This window comes from Triplophysa rosa, linkage group LG8, assembly GCF_024868665.1.
Source record: "Triplophysa rosa linkage group LG8, Trosa_1v2, whole genome shotgun sequence".
Taxonomy (NCBI): Eukaryota; Metazoa; Chordata; class Actinopteri; order Cypriniformes; family Nemacheilidae; genus Triplophysa; species Triplophysa rosa.
Window position 1 is genome coordinate 22835956 of NC_079897.1, and position 24959 is coordinate 22860914.

At 39.3% G+C, this 24959-nt stretch overlaps 1 protein-coding gene across 2 annotated transcripts; it reads right to left on the reverse strand.

Annotated features, from left to right (window-relative positions):
• Positions 1–666: 666 nt before the first annotated feature.
• Positions 667–22956, reverse strand: ptp4a3b (protein tyrosine phosphatase 4A3b). Of its 2 annotated transcripts, none has more exons than XM_057340474.1 (6): positions 22865–22956; positions 10120–10719; positions 9861–9953; positions 6714–6844; positions 4298–4372; positions 667–2980 (listed from the first exon to the last, which is right to left on the reverse strand). In XM_057340474.1, exons 2-6 carry the CDS (start codon positions 10222–10224, stop codon positions 2863–2865), a joined length of 522 nt encoding a protein of 173 aa, XP_057196457.1. In that variant the 5' UTR covers positions 10225–10719; positions 22865–22956; the 3' UTR covers positions 667–2862. The 2 variants fall into 2 exon arrangements, with proteins under 2 accessions (XP_057196457.1, XP_057196456.1); XM_057340473.1 differs by lacking the exon at positions 22865–22956 and adding an exon at positions 11305–11480.
• Positions 22957–24959: the final 2003 nt, after the last annotated feature.

The window sequence follows — 24959 nt, forward strand, 5'->3', positions numbered from 1 at the left end:
TACATTACTGGTGTGCATCTTGAGACAAAACAATGGAACCGATATATTTTAAGATATTACTGGGCAAGTTATATTCAGTTAAGACAGGTCACACATTCATTTAAGTCTGGGACTAGCCTTAAGCCTTGTCTGTGAAACCGGGCCTATATGTTTTTCCAGAAACCTATTTTTCCAGAAACCTTCGTAGAGGCAACATCAAGCCTGTTTTTGCAAAACTGGCAATTTCAAATGCATATAAATTTGGCAAAATTATAGAACATCCCATGTTATAAGAGGCTTTGACCCTAAACAATAACAATAACAAGCCCAATGAGATCTCTAAGACAAAAGAAATGTAAATCCTGTAGTTAAGCCTTTGGGAGACATTTGAAAGCAAAGAGGTGTGTTTGGCAAAACCAACCATCTCTGCTTTCAGCAATGTTAATGGCATTGACATTGCTTTCTAGAAGAACTTGAAAACCTGTTACCGTTGTTATGAACAAGACTTTAGGAGAAAAGAATATAATTGCTTCCCAAACTCACTGTAGTGGACATGAGCACCTTTAAAGAAATAAATCCATCTTACAGCCTTTACACTCAAAACACATGTAACGACGAGAATGACCACTAGGTGGAATGTGTGTGAACCATTTGTCATCTGCCGTAAGAATACTGTCCAGCACGAGCAAATACACACTCAAGCTCGGTTTTACATATTTTTAATCAATCCACATTTCAGATTTTACAAATGTTTCAATTTTATAAAAGAGAAATATATATACATAAATTCTTGTTTGTGATGTGGTTTTAAAACTCATAACATCAATAATACAATAATTTCAAAGCGGCTGCTGTATATGATCAGGGAAACAATGGGTCATTGTTTAATAAAAACAGTTGAAAACCTATGTCATCCAATGAACCCATTTCAACTGAAGTGGTTCATCTAAGAGGAAAAAATAGAAAAAAGAAAGTCTAAAAGAAGAGGAAAAGACCAAATATTTCCTGGATGCAGATGTCAATATAGCCCTATGGATGATGATGTCATTAAGACCCTGAGTGAATGAAGGCAGTATAAATTTACAGTACAGTTTCTAAAGCCTCACACATAAAACCTGAAAAACAAAAACACATAGCTTTGCTGAAACTGGTACTATGGTAATGATATGAATTCTTTAAAAATGCTTCCTCAGATTTTTTTATTTTGATGGCAGATTTTTTCAAAGACATGATGATGATTTATTAGAATGATTCAGACCATAATTTTATGTCAAAACAATGATATTCCAAGTTAACAAAAGCAGACACTAAACCAGTGGTTGAGTGACAAATGACAAAATGAATGACGTTTTACTGTCTGTCTCTATAGTTTGAAGAGAAGCCCATTTGCAAGCATACTACAGTATAGGGTGAATTGTTGAGTATTATGAAACATGTTACTTGATTTTTTTTAATTAAAATAATTTTACATACAATTGACAAATATAAATAATTGCCAATTCTATTTACATTATATGTCATCAATTACATATAAACAAATGTCAAATAAAATATGAAATGTAAATTGTTGCGGTGTTTGTTTAACCTCACAATCTTTTCTGAAATGCAGTTATACAACGATTCACATTTATTGAACACTTCTTTAATATTTGTTTGACTGACTTCGAGCAATCGGATTTGTTTCCGAGTTCAAAGGCAGAAAATGTGACATTATCCCAGAGTCCTATGCATTAGATGCCACAGATCTTTCCAAAGGCAAGCAGATTCATGATACACTATCAGATGCATGTAAAAGTCTGACCCATCAGAATCATTTACACTTCTTGTCCTGGTGTCTATACGACCAGATCCCTTGATCTCATTTCCATTCTCATCATATGAACAAGACAAAGTATTTAAACCACACTCTTTACATTTTATAGAGACTGCATGTCTAAAGTGTCCATAGTACAACTATGTCAAGTGAGAAACAGCCATCCAAGAGCACAAAAAAACACAAATAAATAAAAAAGCTGTTTTTCAAGAATGCTGTGACTGTAGTGTGAGCACTCCATCTTGTGGCTGTAATGTTACATTAAAACATGGCTACTGAGTACATACTACAGTGCTCACTCATGGATTTCTATTAGTACATTGCTGCAATTCTGGGGCACTACAGTATATTAAATTTTTATGCACAAAGCTATGCTAAAAGCAGGTTTAAGGGTTTTGAAAGCAGCAAAACATTCAAAACTTTGAAGACGTTTCAAAATGTGCTGTATGATCTAGCCAGACATCAGTCACTCCCGCTGTTCTCTTAGTAAGCAGCCAGTGGTACAACACTTTAATCCCAGAGTAGAATAAAGATAATGTAAAATAGCGCTTAAAAATGTCACTCCCACACTTAAAATGATGGGCCGACACGGTGACGTGCATTCAGAAACTTTAAAATTACGAGAGAGAGAGAGAGAGCGCGAACAGGGTTGTCAAGCAGTTTCATACAAAAGCAAGAATATAGCATACAGTGATTTTGATCTTTCACCTCATTGTTGTTGACACTGCCAGAGGAGCAGGTGGCCGGCCACGGTCATCTTTGGACTATGTGCTGCTGGTACAGTGTGATAGCTGGTAGCACGAGTGTGTGTCAAAATATGCAGTGTTGTGTGTGTTCACGATAAATGAGTGAAAACACTCATGATGGGGGTTTGTGTGTGAAGACAAAATTCTAGAGGCTCGTCTTTCACAGCCCTGAGCTGGTAAAGACCCTGGGTAAACGGGTCTCAAATATACCCCAAAGTGGGTAGTATTCCCCTCCTTAAAAGTAACAGGAGTTCAAATGCACTAGATTGGTAATTTCAGTCTGTGAGTAAAAGTTTCCTTCAGTGGCGGGCTGGAGAGAGCGGATCACATGAGGCAGCACTTGCTTTTGTGGTTGTGCGGGTCTTTGAAACGCAGTCTCTGTTTGGGCCGGTACTTCTCCAGGTACGTCAGCTGCTTGCTGTTGATGGCGCCCCGGCGTTTCCTGCGGAAATACATTACGTCACCTGTACTGCAGAGTATTTGTATTGCTAACAATATTACCAAATATAATTAATTTAAAGGAGCTATATGTAATAATTTTACTGTATTAAATCAAAACATTACCTTAATATGTTCGTAGACATTTAGGAAACATGCTAAGTTCATATATTGGTTTGTCCAAAAAACAATGCTATAGCCAGTTATTCCACTCTGAAATGTGCGTTCCGTGCAGGAAGGTCTGTTTTTGTTTTGGTCCGTGTGACCCCGCCCACTGATGATTTACCTACTAGTGTATTTCGACAGTTCGGTTGCCAGTTGGTGACAATCTCTGCATATTGCAGCAAACAAACTATCTGGCTCAAAGCAGATTCCATCCTTTCCGGTACTAATTACGTTGCAAACTTTTATAGTAAAAGAATTACTATATTATTTTACAACTTACAAGGAGTAATATACAATTTTACTACGGTTATTTAAACGAGACAGCAATATGGCCCATAAATGCGACCTCCGGAGGACGCAACCTCTGAAACGAGCTGCTGATTGAGTTATATTTGCAAACAACTAAACCACTGCAAACGTATAAATTATCAGATAAACTTACAGTGTAATGCTGGATTCACACGGTACGCGGCAGTCGCGTTTGTCTAGTTCATTTTCAAAGGGAAACATGCGGTAAGCGGCAAAACGCGGGCCGCTTCGTTGGCGGTGCTCGTGCATCCAAAATCCCGCAACTTCTACGGGCACGGCTCTTTACGGCATGCACAGCTGAAGATAAAAATATTTTATCTTTTTGTGAACGGCAGCTGCAGCCACATCGGCTTAAAGGCGGCTGCCGCGCGGCAATTCCACCGCTCGTGTGAATCCAGCAAGAGTTTACGCTTTCCATTACACTCCTGTAAGTGTCTGGCACCTCCTGTAAGAGTCGAGTCTGAGGAGGGGCGGGGAAAACCCTCGCCAATATTTTGATAATTTGAATACAATACCAAGCTCAACCGCTAGGTGTCAATGTTACATACAGCTCCTTTAAGCTATTAAAAGCTATACATTTTGCAGCTATAGTTTTTTTGTTGTGTTTGTAGATAAAATATACGCAGCGGCATAATTTGTTGTAATGACTTTGTTTTGCCTGATTAGCTCTGACGTTACTACTGCATAATATATGTGATGCATCAATGCTGTATGATTTGCTGAAATGTGTTAATGTTGCATAATTTGTTATAGTCTCATAATACTGCATCACTACCTGTGCGATAGTACTTTAATGAAGTTTTATTGTAAACTGTCGGTGGGGTATTGTTTGCTGTACTATACTCACTGTCTGATGAACTGAATGGCGTCTTCATATTTCATCCCACTCTCTATAAGCGCCAAAGCCACCAGGACCGGAGCCCTGCAACACAAACACACACAGTGCTTACAACCAGGAAATATCACCTGTACAAACAGCCCGTGTGCAGACCCTGAAGCAATAGCCATTTCTAAGAAAAAGGCTTCTGTTAATCCATGAAGCAAGGATTTAGTACATGTGAGAACAGGTTTGGTCATTTTTGAGAGTGGTAAGGCACACAGTTGTACTGCACAGCAGTCTATCATAACCATTTTATATCTTTAAACACATTTGCCAGGATAGAGACATACAAAAAGAAATGTTGCACCTTTAAAGGAAGAAACCTAGAGAAATTCCTTTCATCATGTTGTTCCAAACTTACCTTGTGTTTTTCATCCATGAATCACAAAAGACATTTTTAAAAACGTAATGGATCCTCTTTCATATGTAACTCAAGTAAACAGATTTGAACTAAATCTATATAGGGATTTCCAACCAAGATATTTTTATTATACCGAAAAGAGTGACCAGTACATATATTTCTCGTTTTGTGCTACACAAAATAAATATCATGCCGGTTTGGAACAACATGAGGACAAGTCAATTTAATTTGGGAGTAAACTACTCCTTTAATAAAAATGTTTTAGACAGTAATGAATTTCTACCTGTCATTGTAATATCATTAGGCCATATAAATGCAATTTGGTTAGGAATATAAAAACAAACTGCATGACCATCCCAGATTTACAATACATACAATACAATAATTTTGGATTTAAAGAGTGTCACTTCCTGTCAGAGTCCTCATCTATTTTTACCATTTGTGCTCACGGTACTGACCGCTTTGAAGTCTCCACCTCAGTGTGCCCCTTTCCAACGTGTAACAAAACAAACTCGGTCTACTAAAGCAAACATTGGCTCGCAGTCAAAAACTGCTGAGGGCTCCCACAGGACCCGCAACCTACGTCAGAGAGGCCGGTGCTTAACTTGTCGGCAGAAGCAGTCAGAGGTCAAAGTGAGAGGATGGGCAGGCAGGGTAGGACCAGAGTGCCATTATCCTACCACTCCTGCATTTGACCGGCAGGCACGACGATTTCAGTTCCACAACTTAATTAAGGTCTGTGTGTGTTTTGACAGCTGGCCAGATAAGAGGGCAATGCAGTGCACCAGGACCCTCCACTAAGAGCCGATATGGGGAACACAGTGGAGCAATTAAATGAACTGCTTATCATCTGCTTCCCGTTTCGTCTTTGGACGTCAACCTTTGTGCCTCCAATAATAAACTTAAGTGAATATTGTGCGTCCATGAGGAGAGTTGGTTTTGGCACACGGGAGAATGAGTTCGACCTTACAGGGGACACAGGCCTATCGCTGGGGGGTATTTGAAGTCAAGCGTAAAAATGATGAGAAACCAAATGTAAACAGTGCAACTCGAACGCCACGCTAAAACATCCCGGATAACAGCTTTGCCAGAGACGCTGCACACACAATTCTTGATCGCATTCTGATGGGGAGAAAAGAGCAACAGATCCTGGGAAAGCCTGTTTAATGGCTTTGATTTGTTTGAGAAATGTTTCTAAGAGAGTAATGCTGAACTGACCCAGCAAATTCTGATGAGCATTTGCACGTCTACATGTTCTATATATATATGAATATATCAATACAGCTGTGGAAAAAATTAAAAGACCATTCCAAATTTTCATTTAATCAGCATATTTTAGATGTATTGTGACCATTCCAGTCCAGTGTCTGTTGAATTTCAACAAAATCAATCCTCACGAGTGACAAAGTCATCCAACAGCATTGTGAGTCTGATAGCATGACAAGACGCATGAAAACTGTGATAAAAATCCAGGTTATCACATAAAAAAATCATAATTTTTGAACTTTTCCAAAACACATGTACAAATATATGTGTTGTTTTATTAAAAGTGAATATGAACTTGTTTTCTTTGCAGTGTTTGAGGTCTGGAAAAACACAACATATGTTCTGTTATTTTGACCTGTTTCTCCAGTTTTCATTTTCTGCAAATAAATGCAAATAGAAACAATATTTTTATTTGAAGAATTTGGGAGAAATATTGTTAGTAGTTCACAGAATGAAACAAAATGATCATGTTACCTAAACGCATACCAATAAATAGTAAATTTTAAAATCAGAAAAAGTGGTTTTGAAATGGCCACTTAATTTTTCCACGGCGGTATATGCCTGCGAAATTTCACTGAAAGGTCAGGAAATTTCCGCCAAATTCGTACAGAATGAAAAACCCATTTCTTAATTTTCTGGATTTTAACATCTGGATTTTGAATTTCGGTTTCGGTTTCCGCACCTTTTTGCAGAATTTCAATAATTTCCCACACACTCCTAGATTTAAAGGACAAAAGCTGCTCTCCTGCCACTCACCGTCCTAGTCCAGCCACACAGTGCACAGCCACACAGCAGCCTGGATCCTCGCAGAACTTATTCTTCAGCAGACTGAACCAGTCTTCCACAATCTTAGTAGGAGGAGGTGCACCATCATCAAATGGCCAGTCCTAAGTGAAAAAACAAAAAGATGCCATCACTATTTGTATGAATAGTATGAATAACAGCCTGTAATGGTAGAAAAATCAGAGAAAACACCTATTGACTTCCATTGTGTGGATACAAAACCACGGTGTCATTTCTCAAAATATCTCTTTTGTGTTGCACAGAGGAATGGTCATATACAGGTTTTGAACAACAAGGGAGTGAATAAATAGGCGAACTATCCTTTTAACAGGGAAACCAATCATTTCAGTCCTCACCAGAAGGTGGTGCTCTGCAGCTCTTTAGAATTTAACATCTCTGCTGTCAGACGCAGAGCAGCCTGCGAAACGCTTTGATGCTTCCTGTGTGATTTTCACAAGTTCTGCAACAGCAAACACGGCACATCAACTCGTCCTGTCAACTCCGTCAGTTCAGTCGGTTCTGTCACGAACAGCTCAATGCAGCACCATGTGCAAGAGCTGAATCATCAAACAAGTTACAGAGCAAACACAGGGACGACTACAAAAATGTCCTGTTCAAAGAGCTCTCCTATCGAAGTCTTCAAGTGTTTGACTTTTACATTTCTCATACTCTTTTGATTTTTATGATCCGTCCTGTGATGAAAGCCGATGAGAACTCTCAACCAATCACACGCTACGCTTCACAGAAATGCTGCAGGGTTGTGATAAATGCTTCAGCGGATCTGAACTTCTCAAGTGGAGAACAAACACACAATCAGACTCACGTGCAGATATTAGAGTTATTTTTCCCGTGGTAGATTGAATCTGAATTAGGCTTTAGAAATACAAATGTGCTTGACTGAAATACACTAGACCACAATAATTCAAAATGCTTTACACAGAGAAGCGAGTTGAGGGGAGTGGGACCCTTTTCTACATGGGCTATCTATGGGAATCACTAAGTTTAAAAATAACATTTTGATCCACTAAGAGGTTAATAGGCCCCTCCTCGTCTGGTATGTCAACAGTAGGCCATTAATTCCAGGAGGCCAGTCCAAGATGGAAGTGCTCTGTACTCTTGCCAGGGCACACCGACTCCAGAACCAGCAGTGTGGACCTAATTGTGGAAAATGCCCCGGCGTTTTCCTTGAATCGCATACCTGCTATTTCTCCAGCAACACGACCCTCTGCTTACAAGACAGTGGGAGAAGTTTAAGGCACCTGTTAGCTGTCAACAAACGCTTCCGTTTTCAGCCCGTTCATCAGATGGGTTTCTGGCCTTTAAAGTGCATATGAAATTAAAACGTTTTAATTACATCCATATACTTATATTGTCTATAAACTAGTGCGCTCCAAAACACTGATGAAATTCACATTTAGAAGATTGACATTTTTGATAAGAAGATGACAAGATTGATAAGCATTCAAAAAGTACTCTGACTTATCCATACTGTCATTATCCATAATAGAATCATTTATAATCATCTATTTTTGCTTGATTTCAACATCCACAATTGAATCCAACACTGAAACACTTTTCTAGCTTCTATCATCGGCTTGTTGCAACTCCCCTCAACAGTTGATGCATTGTTCTGATGCAACGTGTAAAATGGGCGACGTTTCAAATCCATCTGGAGTTGATTGAATAGGAGAGAAAATCCCATTCCACACTGTGCCCCCCTGCAAAGCCATTACCTCATCTGAAGTAATGAGTTCTGAGCTGAAGTGATCAGTTTATATAACAAAAACCCCACACAGTAAACAGAAAGAAGAGAGAGCAAAGAGCACAGAAAAGTCCATTTGCAGAAAAAGGCCAACTTCCTTGAGGAGTGTAAACATTGGTGTTTGTTTGAGTGGTCTGACATACCGGCACAACCAATGGCCTGAGTTTGGGGTGGGACTACCTGTTTGAGCAAACAATGGAAGACAGGGGAACTTTTTTGTAGAAATAGGCCTAGTTCAGCCAAAAATCTGTCATCATTTAAAAAGCACTAGAGAATTCGTCAGTCTCCATTGAAACCAAACAACACTCTTGTTATTAAAAAAATAAACAAAAACAACAAACCGTGTCTAGCCGAGCATGAACATAAAGCATCGCTTATAGCAAGCTGTGTTTTCTTGATGGAAAGCCATGGAGATCTGTTGTAGCTTTCTTTTCTTGACTGAGAGACATGGAGGTTGTCATCAGACTAAAAGCATTACATTCTGTTCAGCTTGTTAAGCATAAACACATACCACCAATGTCTCAAACAGGTTCTGTATTCTGTTTTTACAGCATGTCTTTCTCTTGTGGAAACTGAACGTTATCCTGAGAAGGGAAATGTCCTTCAGGTCAATCTGGCAGGCTTTCTACAACTCCTAGCCTAGCCAGGGAGTAATTCTCAAATCTGCAGCACCAAGCACATATTGAATGAGATGATGAGAATTAAGAGAATTGGGGTGTATTAATCCTAATTAAAAGCCTAGAGAGGGAGAGACCAGGCTCCCTTCCTGCTGCCATGGTAACAGGAAATGTTGACAAGCTAAATTGAAAACACATCTGGATGTTGGATTCAAGGGGTACAAAACCAGATGAAAGATCTCATGTTTGGGAGAAAGAGATGTCTGCAGTTCCAGAGTCTTCCAGTTCCAGAAAGAGATAAGGCTAAAGGAATGTGTAGATGTGATCTGTGTTAACCAGGACAAGCGTGCTCAGCAAAGGCTTTATATAATGTCAGAAAGTGCCTATTACAACAGCATCACCGCAGTATGGCTGAAGTGTTCATTAAACACCGCATGTCATGCAGTGACACAGCTAGGAAAATGTCTAGGATCATTCCATGCAGATGACGGAGCGAGCGTGCGTAGCCAGTATGTAGATGAACACATATTGCACATTGACAGAAGGTGCGAACTCACAATATGTCTAAAGATGGTAAACAAAAGCTAACTACACACTGCTGACGTTAATACCGCACAGTCTATACATTTAATCCAATCCCAATAAAGATCCGTTTCCAAACAGAAATGTGAAAGGACTGCAAAGGAGACAAAGCTGGTTTGGAAGGCACTTATTTACAGTATGGCAGACAACATTTCTTACCATGACTGTAATTCCATCCTTTTCCAATGGCGTCTTATCATAAGTTATTTCACACACACGTACCACTGTTGTTGCCCCATACGTCTTCAAATCCTGAAAAAAAACAAGATCGAGCAAGCTGTGTGAGGTGCCACAGAAACAATAGAGTGGGAAACTGAGTCAATGTTTTGAGTTGGTCTTTCAGGCTCTTTCAAAACAGGGTGTTTATGATCTTAATGTCTTTCATGTGTGTATTGTATATGTATGAAAGATCTCTCACCTCAATAAAGCTGCTTAAGGTTGCGTTGGTTGGGTTGTGCGTGATCAGGAAGCGCATGTTTTTGTAGCAGACCTCAACTGGAGCCGGACGGTTCATCCTGGTCATGCTGGTTTCCCTCCAACTCGACAGAAAACGGATCACCCAATCCAGGCCAGAATTCACAGAGCTCCACTGACAGTACTGCACTTACTCTGGCTAACAGAGCAGTGTTACAGCAGATGCGGTATCACAGTTAAGGGTGTGAAGGATTTGCAGGATTCTCTGCTATAAGTCACTACTAATCAGTATGTAAAAAATGAAAGCTTCCTGGTTTTCTGGGATATTGCCACACGAGTCTTCCTCCTCTTTCTCTTTGACGGGTGGACCAGTGTCTGGTCGCTAAATGCCAGATGCCACGATACCAATTAACCCATTTGGCGCACGGCGAGGTGGTCAGTCAAAAAGACCAGCGAGAGAAGAGCAGGGGAGGCGATTCTCTTGACATTCAGGTGCAGGTCCGGGCGAAGTCACCCAAGATCAAGCGTTGCGATGTTGGGCGTGGCAGTAATCCCCGCTGCCCTGCCGGAACTCCATTAACGGACAAGATGCTGGATGAGAAAGCTGTTAAATAAAGAGAACAAGACAGAAATGTTCATTTATTATATTCCTTCTTACGATAAATTCCTTCCTATTTGAATGTCTTGAAGTTTCAAATAAACAAAAATAAAACCACCGTCTATTGTACATGTCTACAGACAGAATGGAAGAATACACAAAGTACAAGTTTAGATACACATTACAGAATCATCCAAACGTTAATAAAAAAGATATGTCAAATACGCTATTTTCCAGAGCAACACTGAGTCAACAACAGACAACGAAAAAATTGCCAAAAAAGTGAAATGTGAAAATTTCTGTTGGTGACGGAAATGGCCAGGTGACAAAGGTGAGCAGCGGGCACGGAGCGGAGATTTTGCCAGTTTGACAAAACTCGAAAGTACCGCTCACCTGAGGCAAACGTCTCAAAGTAGACAACATTTAAACAAAACAACCATTAAAACGTCAATAACTAACACTTCAATAACAACCAAAGATAAATAACCAGAAATGATCGAGAGAGCTCGAAGACATTTCAGTTTCACCATAAACATGCCTGAGAAAATCAAGCGAAAGAGTCCCAGTACGGATCTGAGTTTCCCCTCTTACCTCTGTGACAGGCTGAGTTTCGCTCGGTATTAAGCCAAGGGCTCCGGAGGGGATAGCGAAGGGTGAACAGCCGCGATCTACAATAACCGTGTCTGCTCTAAACCAGTTGAGGCTGCCTTGGCTTGCCATATGACAGTGACAGCACACTCCGCTAATGTCACAAACAAATGCACTCGTAATGCTCTTAGGAGGAGTGGAGACCAGCCCACCCCCTCCACCTCTCTCTCGCTCTCTCTCTCTTTCCATTCTGACATAAAAATAGCACAGCCAATGAAGCTTAAATGTATCACCACTTACGCAAATGCCTCGTTTATGTTTCAAGGCAAATTGCGATAAAAGCAGAAAGTTCATACATACACCCTTAATAATAAAGTTGCTTAAAACAGTTGCATTTTTGGTTCCACAAAGAACCTTTTAGTCAAAGGTTCTTTAAAGAACCATCCCTTTCTTACTTTTTAATAATCTGAAGAACCTTCAGATGTTAAAGGTTCTATATGGAACCCAAAGGTTCTTCGACGCCACAGAATCTTCCATGCTTTTGAAGCACCTTTTTTTAAGAGTGTAAATGAATAAAAACACTCCCTAAAAAGTTTTTACGACGATTTAAAACTCCACATTCAGGCCTGTAAATTATGTAAATACATTTCCCTCAACATGACAGAAGGAAGTTAGCGTTCATAAATGTCATGTACGTGCAACTCACGACAAAACTTGGTGATTTGGTGGCATCTGGTGACTCAACGGTGGATGAATTGAGCTGTGTGAACAGAACAGACTATTAATCAAAGTGACGGCCTTCAATGTCAGCACTGCAACTGCTTTCTCAAATAACCAGAGGGAATATGCGTCATATTGATAACTTTTTAAAGCATACTTTGAAAACATAAGACTCAAAATAAACTTCAAATACACACTATATTTCAAATAGGAGAAGGCATGTGCAGTTTACAGCATTAAAGCCCAATCGTGTACAATAACGTGAACGTACTCTTTCTCCTAAAGGAGGACCATGGTTCATTTTCCTAAGGGTACCACAATGTCAACAATTCATGTTTACATTTAGGTGAACACCTTCTTTAAATATAGCATCCTGTACTTTTGTGCTTCGTAATTTAAAAGGAAAAAGTCATAAATTCTGACTGGCGACCTAAAAGTGAAGACAGAGACAAAAATGTATGTAAATTCACTATGTAAATTCTATCGCCGCAATACCCACACAGACGAGAAAACAACTCGCCACAGACGGCTACCCCTTTAGTTACCCTGCCATTCTTGTTGAGGACTTAGCACGTCTTGATCCTAATCCTTTTACACAAAGCTGGAAGGTACCATAGGTTTCTCAGCCCACTAGTGCAGTGTGTTTTCAGGTGTACTGTTGGCTCTGGGATAAATATAGACACTCTGATCTATGAACGTACACTAATCTGGACTGTTTGTGTTCTGAGGTATTTAACTGCTCTTTGTCATTTCAATTTACAGGCTCACCAGGTATTGATGTGTCCATCTAAAGAGAAACAAAAGTTGGCGCTAAGGAAAAGAGGCAGAATGAAGAAAACAAAACACCGCCTGAAGCGTATAAGGAACAATCCTATTTTAGCAGAGTATTAGCATCCATCCAGCTCTCTAATTAACCAGACACAGTGATCAACAAGGCATGTTTGTAAACAGATTTACACAATAGGAACCCTGTAAAGTTTTCCCAGAAGTCCTGGCTTGGCTTCAAAAGGGCCTATTAATTGATGGATTACATGCAAATGACATCATCAAGGACAAGTGATCTAACTGATCAAACAAAACAAATGACTCATCTAAACTAGAACTCTGATAACGTCAGATGAGACTTTAATAAACAGGCATAAAGACAACTGATATTTCTAGAAAGTTAAGTTCATTTAAATGTACATTCTGGAATCAAACATACACCTTACTACAAATTATACTCAATTACATGTCATTCCTGAACAGCTGAAATTGACGGTTGGTAAAGGCAGAGCTGCAAGTAAAGTAGCTATTTGTAGCAGAGGCTATAATCTAAAGTGCGATGATAAGGAGACCAGTTCTAGAATTAGCTATAGAAGAATTTGTTCAATCTGAACCTAACAGTTTCTTTCAGACCAAGACTTTTTATAATATAGATTTCAATGCTCCCATAATGATCAGTCGGCTATGTGAAATATTGTTTACTATCGTCCCTAACCAGGTGAAACAAATAGAACCTCAACCAAATGAGTATGAGTCTCACTGCTTTTAATTACACGATATACATTTCTAAATGTATATCGATACATTTAGAAATGCAAAATATTGATACAAATATTAAACTCTGCTTGAGACTACTATATTTCTGAATTATGTTTGAACAACAAACAATATATAACTGGCTAAAAATATCTTGAAACAACCAAAGAGGTCGTGAGGCGTTATTACATTAAAGAGGTCTGCAGGTGTCTACCTGTTGGTAGGACTCCACCTGCATTTGACAGTGAGAGTTAAGGACTGGGTTGGCTTTGTTCTGTCTCGGTTCTGCACTTGACTGGAGAAGAATTGCAGGACGCTAAGACTCTCATGGCCACCTGTGTTCTAAATATACCTCTGCCAGCTGTCATCTAATAAATTTAGCCAGATCCAAAATGAAGAGGGTCAGGGAGGTTTAAATAACTGGGTACTTGTTTTGAAACACGAGTATCCACTAAAACAAGCTACTCGGAAGGCTTTTACAACAGAATAAAATAATTAGCTGGGAGAAAATAATGAATCATATGTGCATTTCATGGCCACGTAACTTTATAAGGTTGGACATTTGAGCACAGATTCTTAACAGCTCATGAGATACCTGGTCCCATCCCAACCCAACTAGATATTGTAGTATCCCATGATGTAAAGTTTGGTTACCACAATATAGAAAACGACAACAGTAAATTTACAGCTACATAATGAAGGGTTATCAGTAGATAATCAGATTTTCTTATCATGACCTATGCAGTGGGATCAAATTGGTTTCCCCTGAATCAAACCCAAGATGACCGACTATCGTAATTCTCTAGCAGCTAAGATACAGGAACACAGAGTGAAGGCTAGAGTGTACTTAGTTATTTTAAAAACAGCAAGTTGTAAAAATGAGTGACAATTATTACCTTTAAAAGATGCAAAGATCACGTTGCGCTAGGATAAGGTCAAGTGACCGTGAACAAAACAAACATGCATGCTAGTTAGAACAAGACACTCAACTGTCAAAGGAGTCATATGACACGGCTAAAACAAATATTATCATTGTTTTAGATGTAATGTAATGTGTATACACGATTTAAGGTTCAAAAACGCTGTATTTCCCACATACCGTGCATGTTTGTATCGTCTCTTTGCCCCGCCTCTCTGAAACGCACGGATATTTAACAAAGCTCATCACTCTGAAAAGCGAAGTGTGCTATGATTGGTCAGTTAACCAGTGCGTAGTGATTGGTCGAATACTGCAAGCGTGTGACGGAAATGTAACGCCTCTTACCATATTTGGGACATCAGGTTCCAAAGCAATTGGACTGACAGTACTGACTTGCGTATACATTTGGGCGGTCTTAGTCAACTCATACCACGAACTGACGTGGATTTGTGGGGGTGTGGTTACACGAGGCGTTTCAGGCAGGTCTGGGTGGTCAACTTATAACACACCAAAGACACAGAAAAACACGTGTTCGCGCCATATGACCCCTTTAAGATGCGATCACATTAGACTTTGAGCATGCAAAATTATTTGGAGACTTGACTTCACTGATGCACGTGAAACACGTGCAGACTAACACATATGTTGGTCTGGATCTTCGTGCAATTTGCTACCAGGCATAAAATACACATAAGGAGGCGCTTAATGGGGCAAATGTGTTCCGTATTAAAAGTCTCAATGCTTTCAACAGAAATAATGCTAGCATATGGTATTGGCCAAACCACAGGTAGAGCAGGACTTAAAACTCAATTACAGCATAATATTAGTGAAGACAAGCATATGTTGATAAAATTATTATTTAGATCACAGTGTAATTAAATATAAAATTCAGAGATATCCAATGAGGTCTCACGGATGAATGCGGTCTAATTGAGTGCATACAAATGGTAAGTTATTGTGACTTAACATAATAATGACATAAATGAGTGGGGGTGGTTGGCATACCAACACTATATAAAGTAGTCTCAGCAGTATATTCATTTTCTGTGGTATATCTAACTCCAGACAAATGCTGAATTAGACCTTGTGTCCAGATGACCCTGCTGGACCTGGTGTCCCTCATATCAGAAGAGACATGAGCAATGCCATAATTCCTGTAAGAACACCGAGATCATCATCTGCTTTCAAATCACATGACCCATCCAAACACAAATCAGCTCCTTCCAAGGCAAGTTCTGGAACAGGTGATTATCTCTAAAAGAAAAAAGGCTGCATGCATCACTAACTATCATTCTGTTCCACATATAATAGTTTCCAAGACAATTTAGCATTTAGAACTGCTATCTTAAGCATTTACTTAACCCCAAATAGGGCCAGGCAGAGGTTTAACTGTATCTCACAGCCATTAATCACAGGTCTAGTAAATTACATCTGAAAAACATCTGAGGGCTGCTTCCAACTGTGCTCAATGCTCATGGTGGTTTGTTAAAAGCCATGGGCCTAATAAGACCAAATATTTGAGCTATAGTTTTACAAATCATCTCACCTTATATAATACAAATATACAAATGATCTTTTATCTTCAAGGCAGTTTGTCCCTTTAGGTATGCCTTTAAGAACATGTCCTACTTCTTCAGACCTTCTCCTTCAGAGAGCGCAAGAGTCCAGTGACACCCCCACCTGCCCGATGCCACTCAGTCTGTACTAAACATTTCACACCATCACTCATTACCCCATAACCAACGTGAAAGACACCGAACCCGCCTGAGAGTTTCGCGTCTGCTGCCAATGAATGAATGAGGAACAAGCCCACACGGCAAAAGGTCAAGAAACATAATGTTACACAGCTGACATGAGGAGTTAAAATTCCAGGAATCAGCTTTGTGTTTATATAAACACCTTATGTATATGTGGATATCATATCACAACAGAATTCTCATTAAAGGCGTTCCGATTTCAAGAAGCTGACCCTTCAGTTCAGAGTAGCAGTAGCACAACCAGTATACAGAATGCCATCTAAAGTAAAAAAAACAGATGTTAAATGGCAACACTTGTATTAATATGTATGTTGCTTGAGAATTACAACGTTTTACTGGCTAGAATGCAAGATGTTTTGCTGGAAAAAACATGTACTTTATTTGGATAATGTGATAACTCGCCAATATGTCAATTACTTGTGCAATAACATTCCCAAGCCCCAATGTTTTCCCAAAGACATCAGATTACTGTTTAGGATACCAGTAAATCAATCGAAAATAGAGAAAGAGAAATGTGTGTCTTAAGTAATGTACTGCACTCAACGCAGTACACCATTTAGGCAGTACATTCTGATCAATATGCAGGTGAATAGTTTGAATACATTCCCGACAAACTGTAGCCACTATTTTAGAATCTGACCTTCTCATTTGCGCCAGTATCAGATGCGCTCTTTAACATCTCTGTGAATGCAGTAGGTCATCTGGGTAGTTTCCATCTACTGTTTTATTAGTACGGTGTATTCTGATAGTGTACTGCTTTCCATATATATAATATACATAAAGTAGGCATCAAGTCAGCCATATTGGTCTACACGCGTACACCCACTCCGGATGGACCATAAACAGTGACATTAGTAGGGGTTACCCATGCTTCCAGTGCAGCCATTTCTGGCCACAGCTGCTGTTGCACAATCAGATATTTGTTTAGATTTGATTTATATCTAAACAGTTTGCATGCGAGAATGGAACAACACAAAAATACAAAAATTACTGCAATCAGCTGCTCAATACGCAGGACATAACATTTATGTCCTCGTGCATGAGAAATAAAACGGCAGGGAGCATATTTTGTCTCATGGGATATCTCTCATGATATCGCATCATTCAAAACTCCCAAAAAACTATTATCCTGGGTGCTTTCCAATAGCCCTGCAGACCACTGTTTGTTTTGTGACAGTGCACAAGCCGTTCACTATATGAATGCAAATGATGCTAGCAGAGATCAATTCCACAATAGACAGATACAGTGCAGTGGACGCAGAACTCCACCGGAAGTATTTCCTTTCATTGTGCCTCTGTACACCACTTGGACACCAGCTTGTTCTCTCTCTAGTTTGTGCTGCTTTCTTTCTTTTGGTTTCTGTTTCATCACCCTGATTCTTTATCTCCTGTCAGGCAGGCACTCATACTTTTTCCCTCTACTACCACAAAACAAACAGCAACACAGTCACAAGCATTTACACACTCTCCAGCACATCATCAGTCAGCTGAGAAGCTGCAGGATGAATTATAGTGAAATCTCATTAGGAAAGCATTCGGCCTTCGGAAATGAACCCTTCCACGTGTGTTACAGAAAAACATGCTGGTGATAACTACAGGTCACTTTTTATTTGATAAAAAGACACAATGTGGATCTAGCACTTTATAATCAAAATAACCATAGATTTTTTCCATTCAAGCAAAAAGCTGCATTTCTTAAATGGATATCAAATATGGTAAGAAGAATTTTGATGCAGTGGCATTTAAACACTGTTTATGCTGCATGGATAAGATGATAAGCAGAGCGGATCATCACTGCAACATAGTTTGTAAACTGCCCCCACAAACAACAACAAACTTAGTCAATTACCGTTTGTCGGGTTGTGGAGTGAACTCTGGTGATATAAATTAGAATATAAAAGCACTCAGAGGTTTTAGCTGAAAAGCTCTCCACTCACCTCCTTCAATCAAAAAATAGGTAAATCATATTCTGCATCTCTAAAGTCACCAAATGGGGGGGGTTAAAAAGCTTCTTATGTAAAATCTTCAAAATACGTTATTCATGTCAATTGAATAGATGTAGTAACTGAATGAATAATGTTTAATAAATACACTTCTTGTCTCTCATTGTGCACAAGTTTACTGTGCTGTGTGAATCGCATGCTTAGCTTTTTTTAATGGTTATACACAAATATACAATAAAGGGATACTCCACCGTACCCTTCAAAGGGCAGAATGTCAGTTACGTTGCTGTCTATGGGCGGGAGTCAGAAAGCTCCCGGACCTCGTCGGAAAAATCTTAATTTGTGTTCCGAAGATGAACGGAGGTCCTAGTGTTATCGTATACGACTTCAGGGTGATAATTTTCATTTTACGGCGGAGTATCCTTTAATGGCAAGTGCACTGTTTTCAGTTTATTTTAGTGTCAGAAGTTTGAAATTATGTTCGGGTTTCTTTGATGCTGTGCAAACCACAAGCTGTAGATCCTGAAAAAAGTCGCAATTAGATCATGCAGCCCTATTTATTAGTAATGTAGTGTTTATTAGGGCTGGGCGGTATGACGGACTATTCGGTTACCGCGGAATAAAATGTCAACCGTAAGTAATTTTTCTATTCGGTGTATTCCGCGGAATGTAAATAAGTAGGCGTGGTTAACTCGGCGCTCTGCAAGTTGGCCGTTATTATGAAAAAACAAGTGAATTAATCCACCCATAACAAATTAATTTATCAAATATTCTTTTGACCTTCTTTCAGTCTGTAGTTTTGTGATCCGCTCCAGTCCGGTGCGTTCTCTCTCACCCGCAGTGCTCATGCAGGGATCTGCGAGAGCATATAAAAAAGCTCATTCTCACCACGTATTTCAGAAGTCAGATTGCTTTGTGAAGCTGTTAATAGTTTTAATAAAGTTTAACTTCAGGCGAGCCTAGGTGAAACTTGTGTTGAAACGTGCGATGATGCTCGCGTTGACGTGACGCGCCGCTTTCCCCCGTTTTGGGAGACGCGTGTGGAGTCACCAGAGACTCGCAGTGCAAAAACAAGTGCCAGAATAAACAAACCTAAAGACAAAGAGTCGCAACACACTAAAAATGCTCATCTAATAGAGAGTGAAGAGCGATAAAGACCTACAGTACAGACCCCATGAACACCCGTTTATAACACCAGTCATATACTGTACTCTCATTGTTTGTGCATATATTCATACTTCATTGTTATACATGTTGTCTCTCTTCCTACTATATACATATGATATAGCCAGAAGATAAATATAATTTAGCCAACATTTTAACTATGGTGAGCAATTAAATGAACTGTAATAAATAAATAAAGGAAATCAATCTTAGAAAAATTAGTTATAATATATAGAATTATAATGGGAGATTGTTACCATGAAATGTATCGTTACCGTGAAATAAAATTACTCATTCCGTGAAATAGATTTTTGGCCATTCCGCCCACCTCTAGTGTTTATGGTTGCCAAGCAATGCAGCACTATGGCACATTAATACAGAACGTATAGATATTCAGATTTCGGAAAGAAAATGTGTAGCTTGTAAACATCCAAAAAGCATGCCATAAACAAAAAACGGGCAGCTAAACGCAATGTCATTACATGAAACACTAACCCTGAAGGCAACAAGGGACAACTTATTGTTTCTCAACAAAGGCCAACTAAATGTCTAAAGCTGTCATTTGCTCTGACCACCTTTGCAGCTAAACTTGGTCACACTGCAAACTCTCTTCACCATAAAGTTGCCATTGTGACCTACTTTGTGTATTTCCTTTTTAAAAACTTCTTTCACAACTAAAATGAAGACGTTTAAACTGCCAAACAGAGGACAATCTGTTGCCAGCTATCATTGGAGACCACAAGTCAAAATGGAACTTTTTCCCACTATTAGTTAAATGTTTCTTGTAATATACAGTGCGCTTAGTGTTTGTGCATGCGTGGGTCTGTATATGCCACCGAACATGACTATATTGTGCTTTCTGAATCCAATTAATGGCCCTAAATGCCAGTTTGGAGGAACAGGGAGAATGGCACCGTTGGGAATCGCAGCATAACCCTTTATTTGGCAAGCAACAGTGCACTTCTGAAACTCTGATACTTTCTTCCCCTTTTTTGCCTCTCTATATGACTGGCGGGCAGCCAGGAACTGCCAGGCATTGGTAAGTCATATGAGGCCACTATGATTGACAGGCAGAATTGAAGTGGGATGGATCAGCTCCATTGTGGCTTATTTCTGCTATGAAAGTAAGTACTACTATTATGTAGCAGTAAGTAACAGGTTTCTAAGACTGTGCTCAGGGAGGAATTCCCAGCAGCAGGCTTTAGATCAGTGCATGCTGGGTAAATGTCACATACCCCTGGGGGTTGACTTTCCTCGAATGTAGCCGTTTGCTTTGATTAGACTCGCTGCGTCTCTGGTTAACTTACCTTCTAATAAAAAACAAACTATAACATCTGTGTCGAAATGGAAACCAGAACAGAGAGGCAGAGGTGGTAAAACTGTGAAATATATACAAGCTAAATATTATTAAATAAAAAACATTTACACCCAACCTCTTTATTCTCTCTCCACTTCTAACAGGGCTTCCCACATTTCTCACCTTTTCCTAATAAAAGGGGAGTAACTCACTTTCTATGGAGGAAGGCACCCCTTGCCCCCTGGTGGCAGCTTACGTCATTCATTAAATTTCAGCAAACAGAGCCAAAAGAAACTCTTCCAACATTCCATTCCAAACAGTGGATGGGGCGTCAGGGTGGGTGGGTGACCTGCAGCGTGGAGTGCACGGCAGGTAGGAGGAAACCCATCCCTGCCTAGCCCCTTCCTGCTGCCTTGCTGATTAGAGGTGGGCTTAACCTCCTTCCATTGCAAAAGAGGTTGTGTTGGGTCTGCATAATACAAAAGGAATGACAGGCAACCTATATGGCCCACTTTCCAAATAATTAAAAAAAGGCCTGTTTACATAAAGTAAGGTTACATGACACTTCCTATACGGTCATTAAAAAGGCTGACAAAAACACCAGAAGTTAACAGAAACCTCAGACAACTGCATTGTCATAAAACTTGCAGCTAAATACAAGATCCGGAGTTTTTGAAAGTGACTTTTTTTAAAACACTTTTCCACTCAAGCACAATGCTTTTTGCCTATAGGTTCCATTTTAAAAGAGTCAAATGCTGCTTGTCTGCCAAAAACACACAATAAAGCACTTAAAGGGATAGTTCACCCAAAAATAAAAATTCTGTCATCGTTTACTCATCCTTAGGTTGTTTCAAACCAATATAAATTTCTTTGTTCCGTTAAACACATAGAAAGATATTTGTAAGAATGTTAGCAATTTTCAGTTCTGTGACATCATCCACTACCATAGTAGGAAAAAATATTGTATATTTTGATGTTCTGTTGAACACAAAATTATATATTTTGAAGAATTTAGGAACACAACCAGTTCTGGGGCACCTTTGACTACCATTTAACTTTTCCTACTATGGCAGTCAATGATGCCACAAAATTTAAAATTGCTACCATTCTTCCAAATATCTTTCTCTGTGTAAATCAGAACAAAGTAATTTATACAGGTATGAAATGACATGAGGGTGAGCAAACGATGACAGAATGTTTGGTGAACTATCACTTTAAGAGAGTATAAATACTGTGGTTCACACAGATGATATCTCAACAAAAACAGCTTTATATCCGCTTTTAACGCCAGCATTCATCTGTAACACGGTCATATGCAGCTGTGTTAAAAAAAAGCAAAACATGAATTTGAGATAACCTAGAATGAGAGAGCTCTTTAATCTAAGATCACGTCTTCTCGAAAAGACAAACTACAATTTAAACAGACCTGACATCAGGCAGTTCAGGTGACATAAATTTTACAGCTACTTTGTAAATCATATACACGTGAATCAATAATAAAAAAAGACTTCAGCGCCCAGAGATGCACAGACAAAGAGACCACACACACACACACCAATCAGACACACGAACACAACTTGATTTCAACCTGTTGCCTTTGTGCAACAACGTATGATTAAAATATAACTAACCAAGGTTAATAGAGCCAACTAACGCTTGTGTGCATCAAAGTTACATTTATTTTACTTTTCGTTGCATCGTTATGTGATGATGCTGGTGTGTTCATTGTCCATGCAGAGTTGACATAACGTTACTGCGCAAAAAGAAACTACGCTTGATATTCAGTCTCTTTATCATTATTATAATTAATAAAAATATAAAGACAATATCATATCATAACTGGTGTTGCGTGAGGGAAATGCCAACACACACTGTTAGCACCGCGCTAGCGGATTAGCAGCCCCTCATCGCTTTTGTTCTGAAAACGCCGGTAACATACGATTAATTTCTTTCACAGATAAACTTGACAAAATAGACGAAAACAGCATTTAAAACACAATACGTCAGGCATTACTGGTGTATATAATATATATGGTTTATTTGGAAATTATTGTCTATAACAGCTCCAAAACTATACAGAAATTCGCCCAGCGCGAACTCAACGCCTTAAACACAATACTCGTGCATTACAACTCATGCACAACTGATTTCACAAAGCTCTGTTAAACACGTCATTTAACCACACAGCTATTTCGACGGCTTTATGCACATTTTCATACAGCTTGAGCTTTTTCATACTCACAGATTTGTCAGAGTCGTTCCATGTGATTCAGTGTGTGTGTATCGCTGTGTGTGGTGTGGCATGCCGTGTACGTGCGTGCGGTGATTCCCCCGACTGCAACCATGGAGACGCAGCGTCACCCAGAGCAACCGAGAAGAACAATTCCAGCGACTTCACATTCTCCATTATTGCTAATATGCAAAAGTTAATGAACAAACATGTAACACAGCTTTTGTACGTTTCAATTTGGTCAAATTTGTAATGTAAACTATTATTAATTCATCAATGTTGAAATATACGGTTGAATTCAGTTTAAAAAGCAAGTGTAGTCAAGTTTTTAATCAAATAAATTTCCATCGTCACAATTTACATAGGTTCTCGTGTAATTCGTGTAAAAAATAAAACATTAAAATCAAATACTGTTGTTGTTGCGCCATCTAGCGTGCAACATTAATGAAAACGTGAAAAAGTTTCTATATTAACTCATTCAATTTATTCTCCTAACCATTGTTATAAAAAAATCGGAAGTATTTTGCAACATGATAACACACTACAAGATTAATTTGGTCATTTTATGATTTCATTACACAATTCCCTTTTCTATTGGGCTTTCCATTGTTTAAAAAAATAATCAGGTCATCCGTTTTTCCATCACCCTTTATAGGTTAAATCCTGTCTGGTTTCAAATCTACGCAGGCCATTACATAATAAAAGATCTGGTTAACATACCTGCAGCAACAGATGGATAGTCCACATTCAATTCAATTCAATTCAATTTTATTTATATAGCGCTTTTCACAATGTGCATTGTTCCAAAGCAGCTTTACAGGAGCAAATAAGAAAAACACAGAAAGGTAAAACACAGCACAGTGCATGGTGTTTATAGACCAAGCAAGATCATTATAATAAATAATATCTAATAAATAAATGAATAAATAAATAAATAAATAAATGCAGTCTCCCGGTGAGCAAGCCAACACTGCACTGCTCTGCTGTGGCGAGGAACCCAAACTCCAATGCTGAATAATGGAGAAAAAAAAACCTCGGGAGAAACCAGGCTCAGCCGGGAGGGCCAGATCTCCTCTGACGTGTCATAGCTGCACTCAGTGACCCCGACCAAGCCACCGAGCAACGTCCACGAAGAACAGGGAGAGCCCACGAGCCGCGACCCAGGAAGCCCCACCCGCCGAAACCGTGCAGGTCCAACCCGGTCTCATTCCGCGATCAACAACAGACAACAGAGGAACAACCAGGGACATCCTGACATCAGTCAGGATGTGTTACAACTGTTTGAGTTAAAATATAACAGTATGGCTAAACCCAATTGTTTTATGTAGATAAAAATCTATGCTGGAATCCCATGGATCACTGAGGATCAAATTTGATGTGAAGATGGCATTATGATATGATAGATGCTCTAAATCATTGCATTATGCTGATAAAAGGTGGCAATGTATATGCCTACTGACAAATCAACAGTTTGGTCTTAACAGAGCAGATAACAGTTGTCTCATGGCAGATGGGCTAGCAATTCTCACTTCATTGATTAGGACCCTTTATTAAAGGGATGGTTCATCCGAAAAGAATAATTCTGTCATTGTTTACTCACCCTCTTGTCAATTCAAACATGTGTGCTTTTCTTTCTTGTGCAGAACACAAAAGAAGATTTTTGGTAACCAAACAACAGCGGTGCCCATTGACTTGCACTTCTGCAGAAGATGTTTAAGTATATTTAAATTGATTTCAGTTAACCAAACCAAAGCCAAAAGCTTGTCTACACAACTGTAGGCTATCTATATCCTCAGATTCTGATATTTTCTATAGACCGAATGCAACTGCAATTTAAACTTATTTGTTTAAAATGGTTGCTTTAAATGCTACAGCGTTTCATCTGATAAGTTTTCTCATTTGAGCATTTAGCTTTGTAACAATGACACACTGATGAGGGGGTAAACATCTCGCGCCGTCACACGAGCTTCCAAGAAGATTTCAGCGCTCTGCTTTCCAGGCCACCATTGTGCATCTCAGCAGACAGACTAGCGGGAACTCAGCGGTGATGACGTCTGGACACAGAAATGCCATCTGGCTCAAACTGCTTCACGCCTGCACAAACATG

Bases quoted from the DNA above. Each gene is read 5' to 3' on its own strand.
- ptp4a3b (XM_057340474.1), bottom strand. From the start codon at position 10,224: ATGACCAGGATGAACCGTCCGGCTCCAGTTGAGGTCTGCTACAAAAAC. The intron at 9,954-10,119 runs GTGAGAGATCTT...GTTTTTTTTCAG, and splicing joins CCTTAAGCAGCTTTATTGAG to GATTTGAAGACGTATGGGGC. The intron at 6,845-9,860 runs GTAAGAAATGTT...TTTTTCACTTAG, and splicing joins AGGATGGAATTACAGTCATG to GACTGGCCATTTGATGATGG.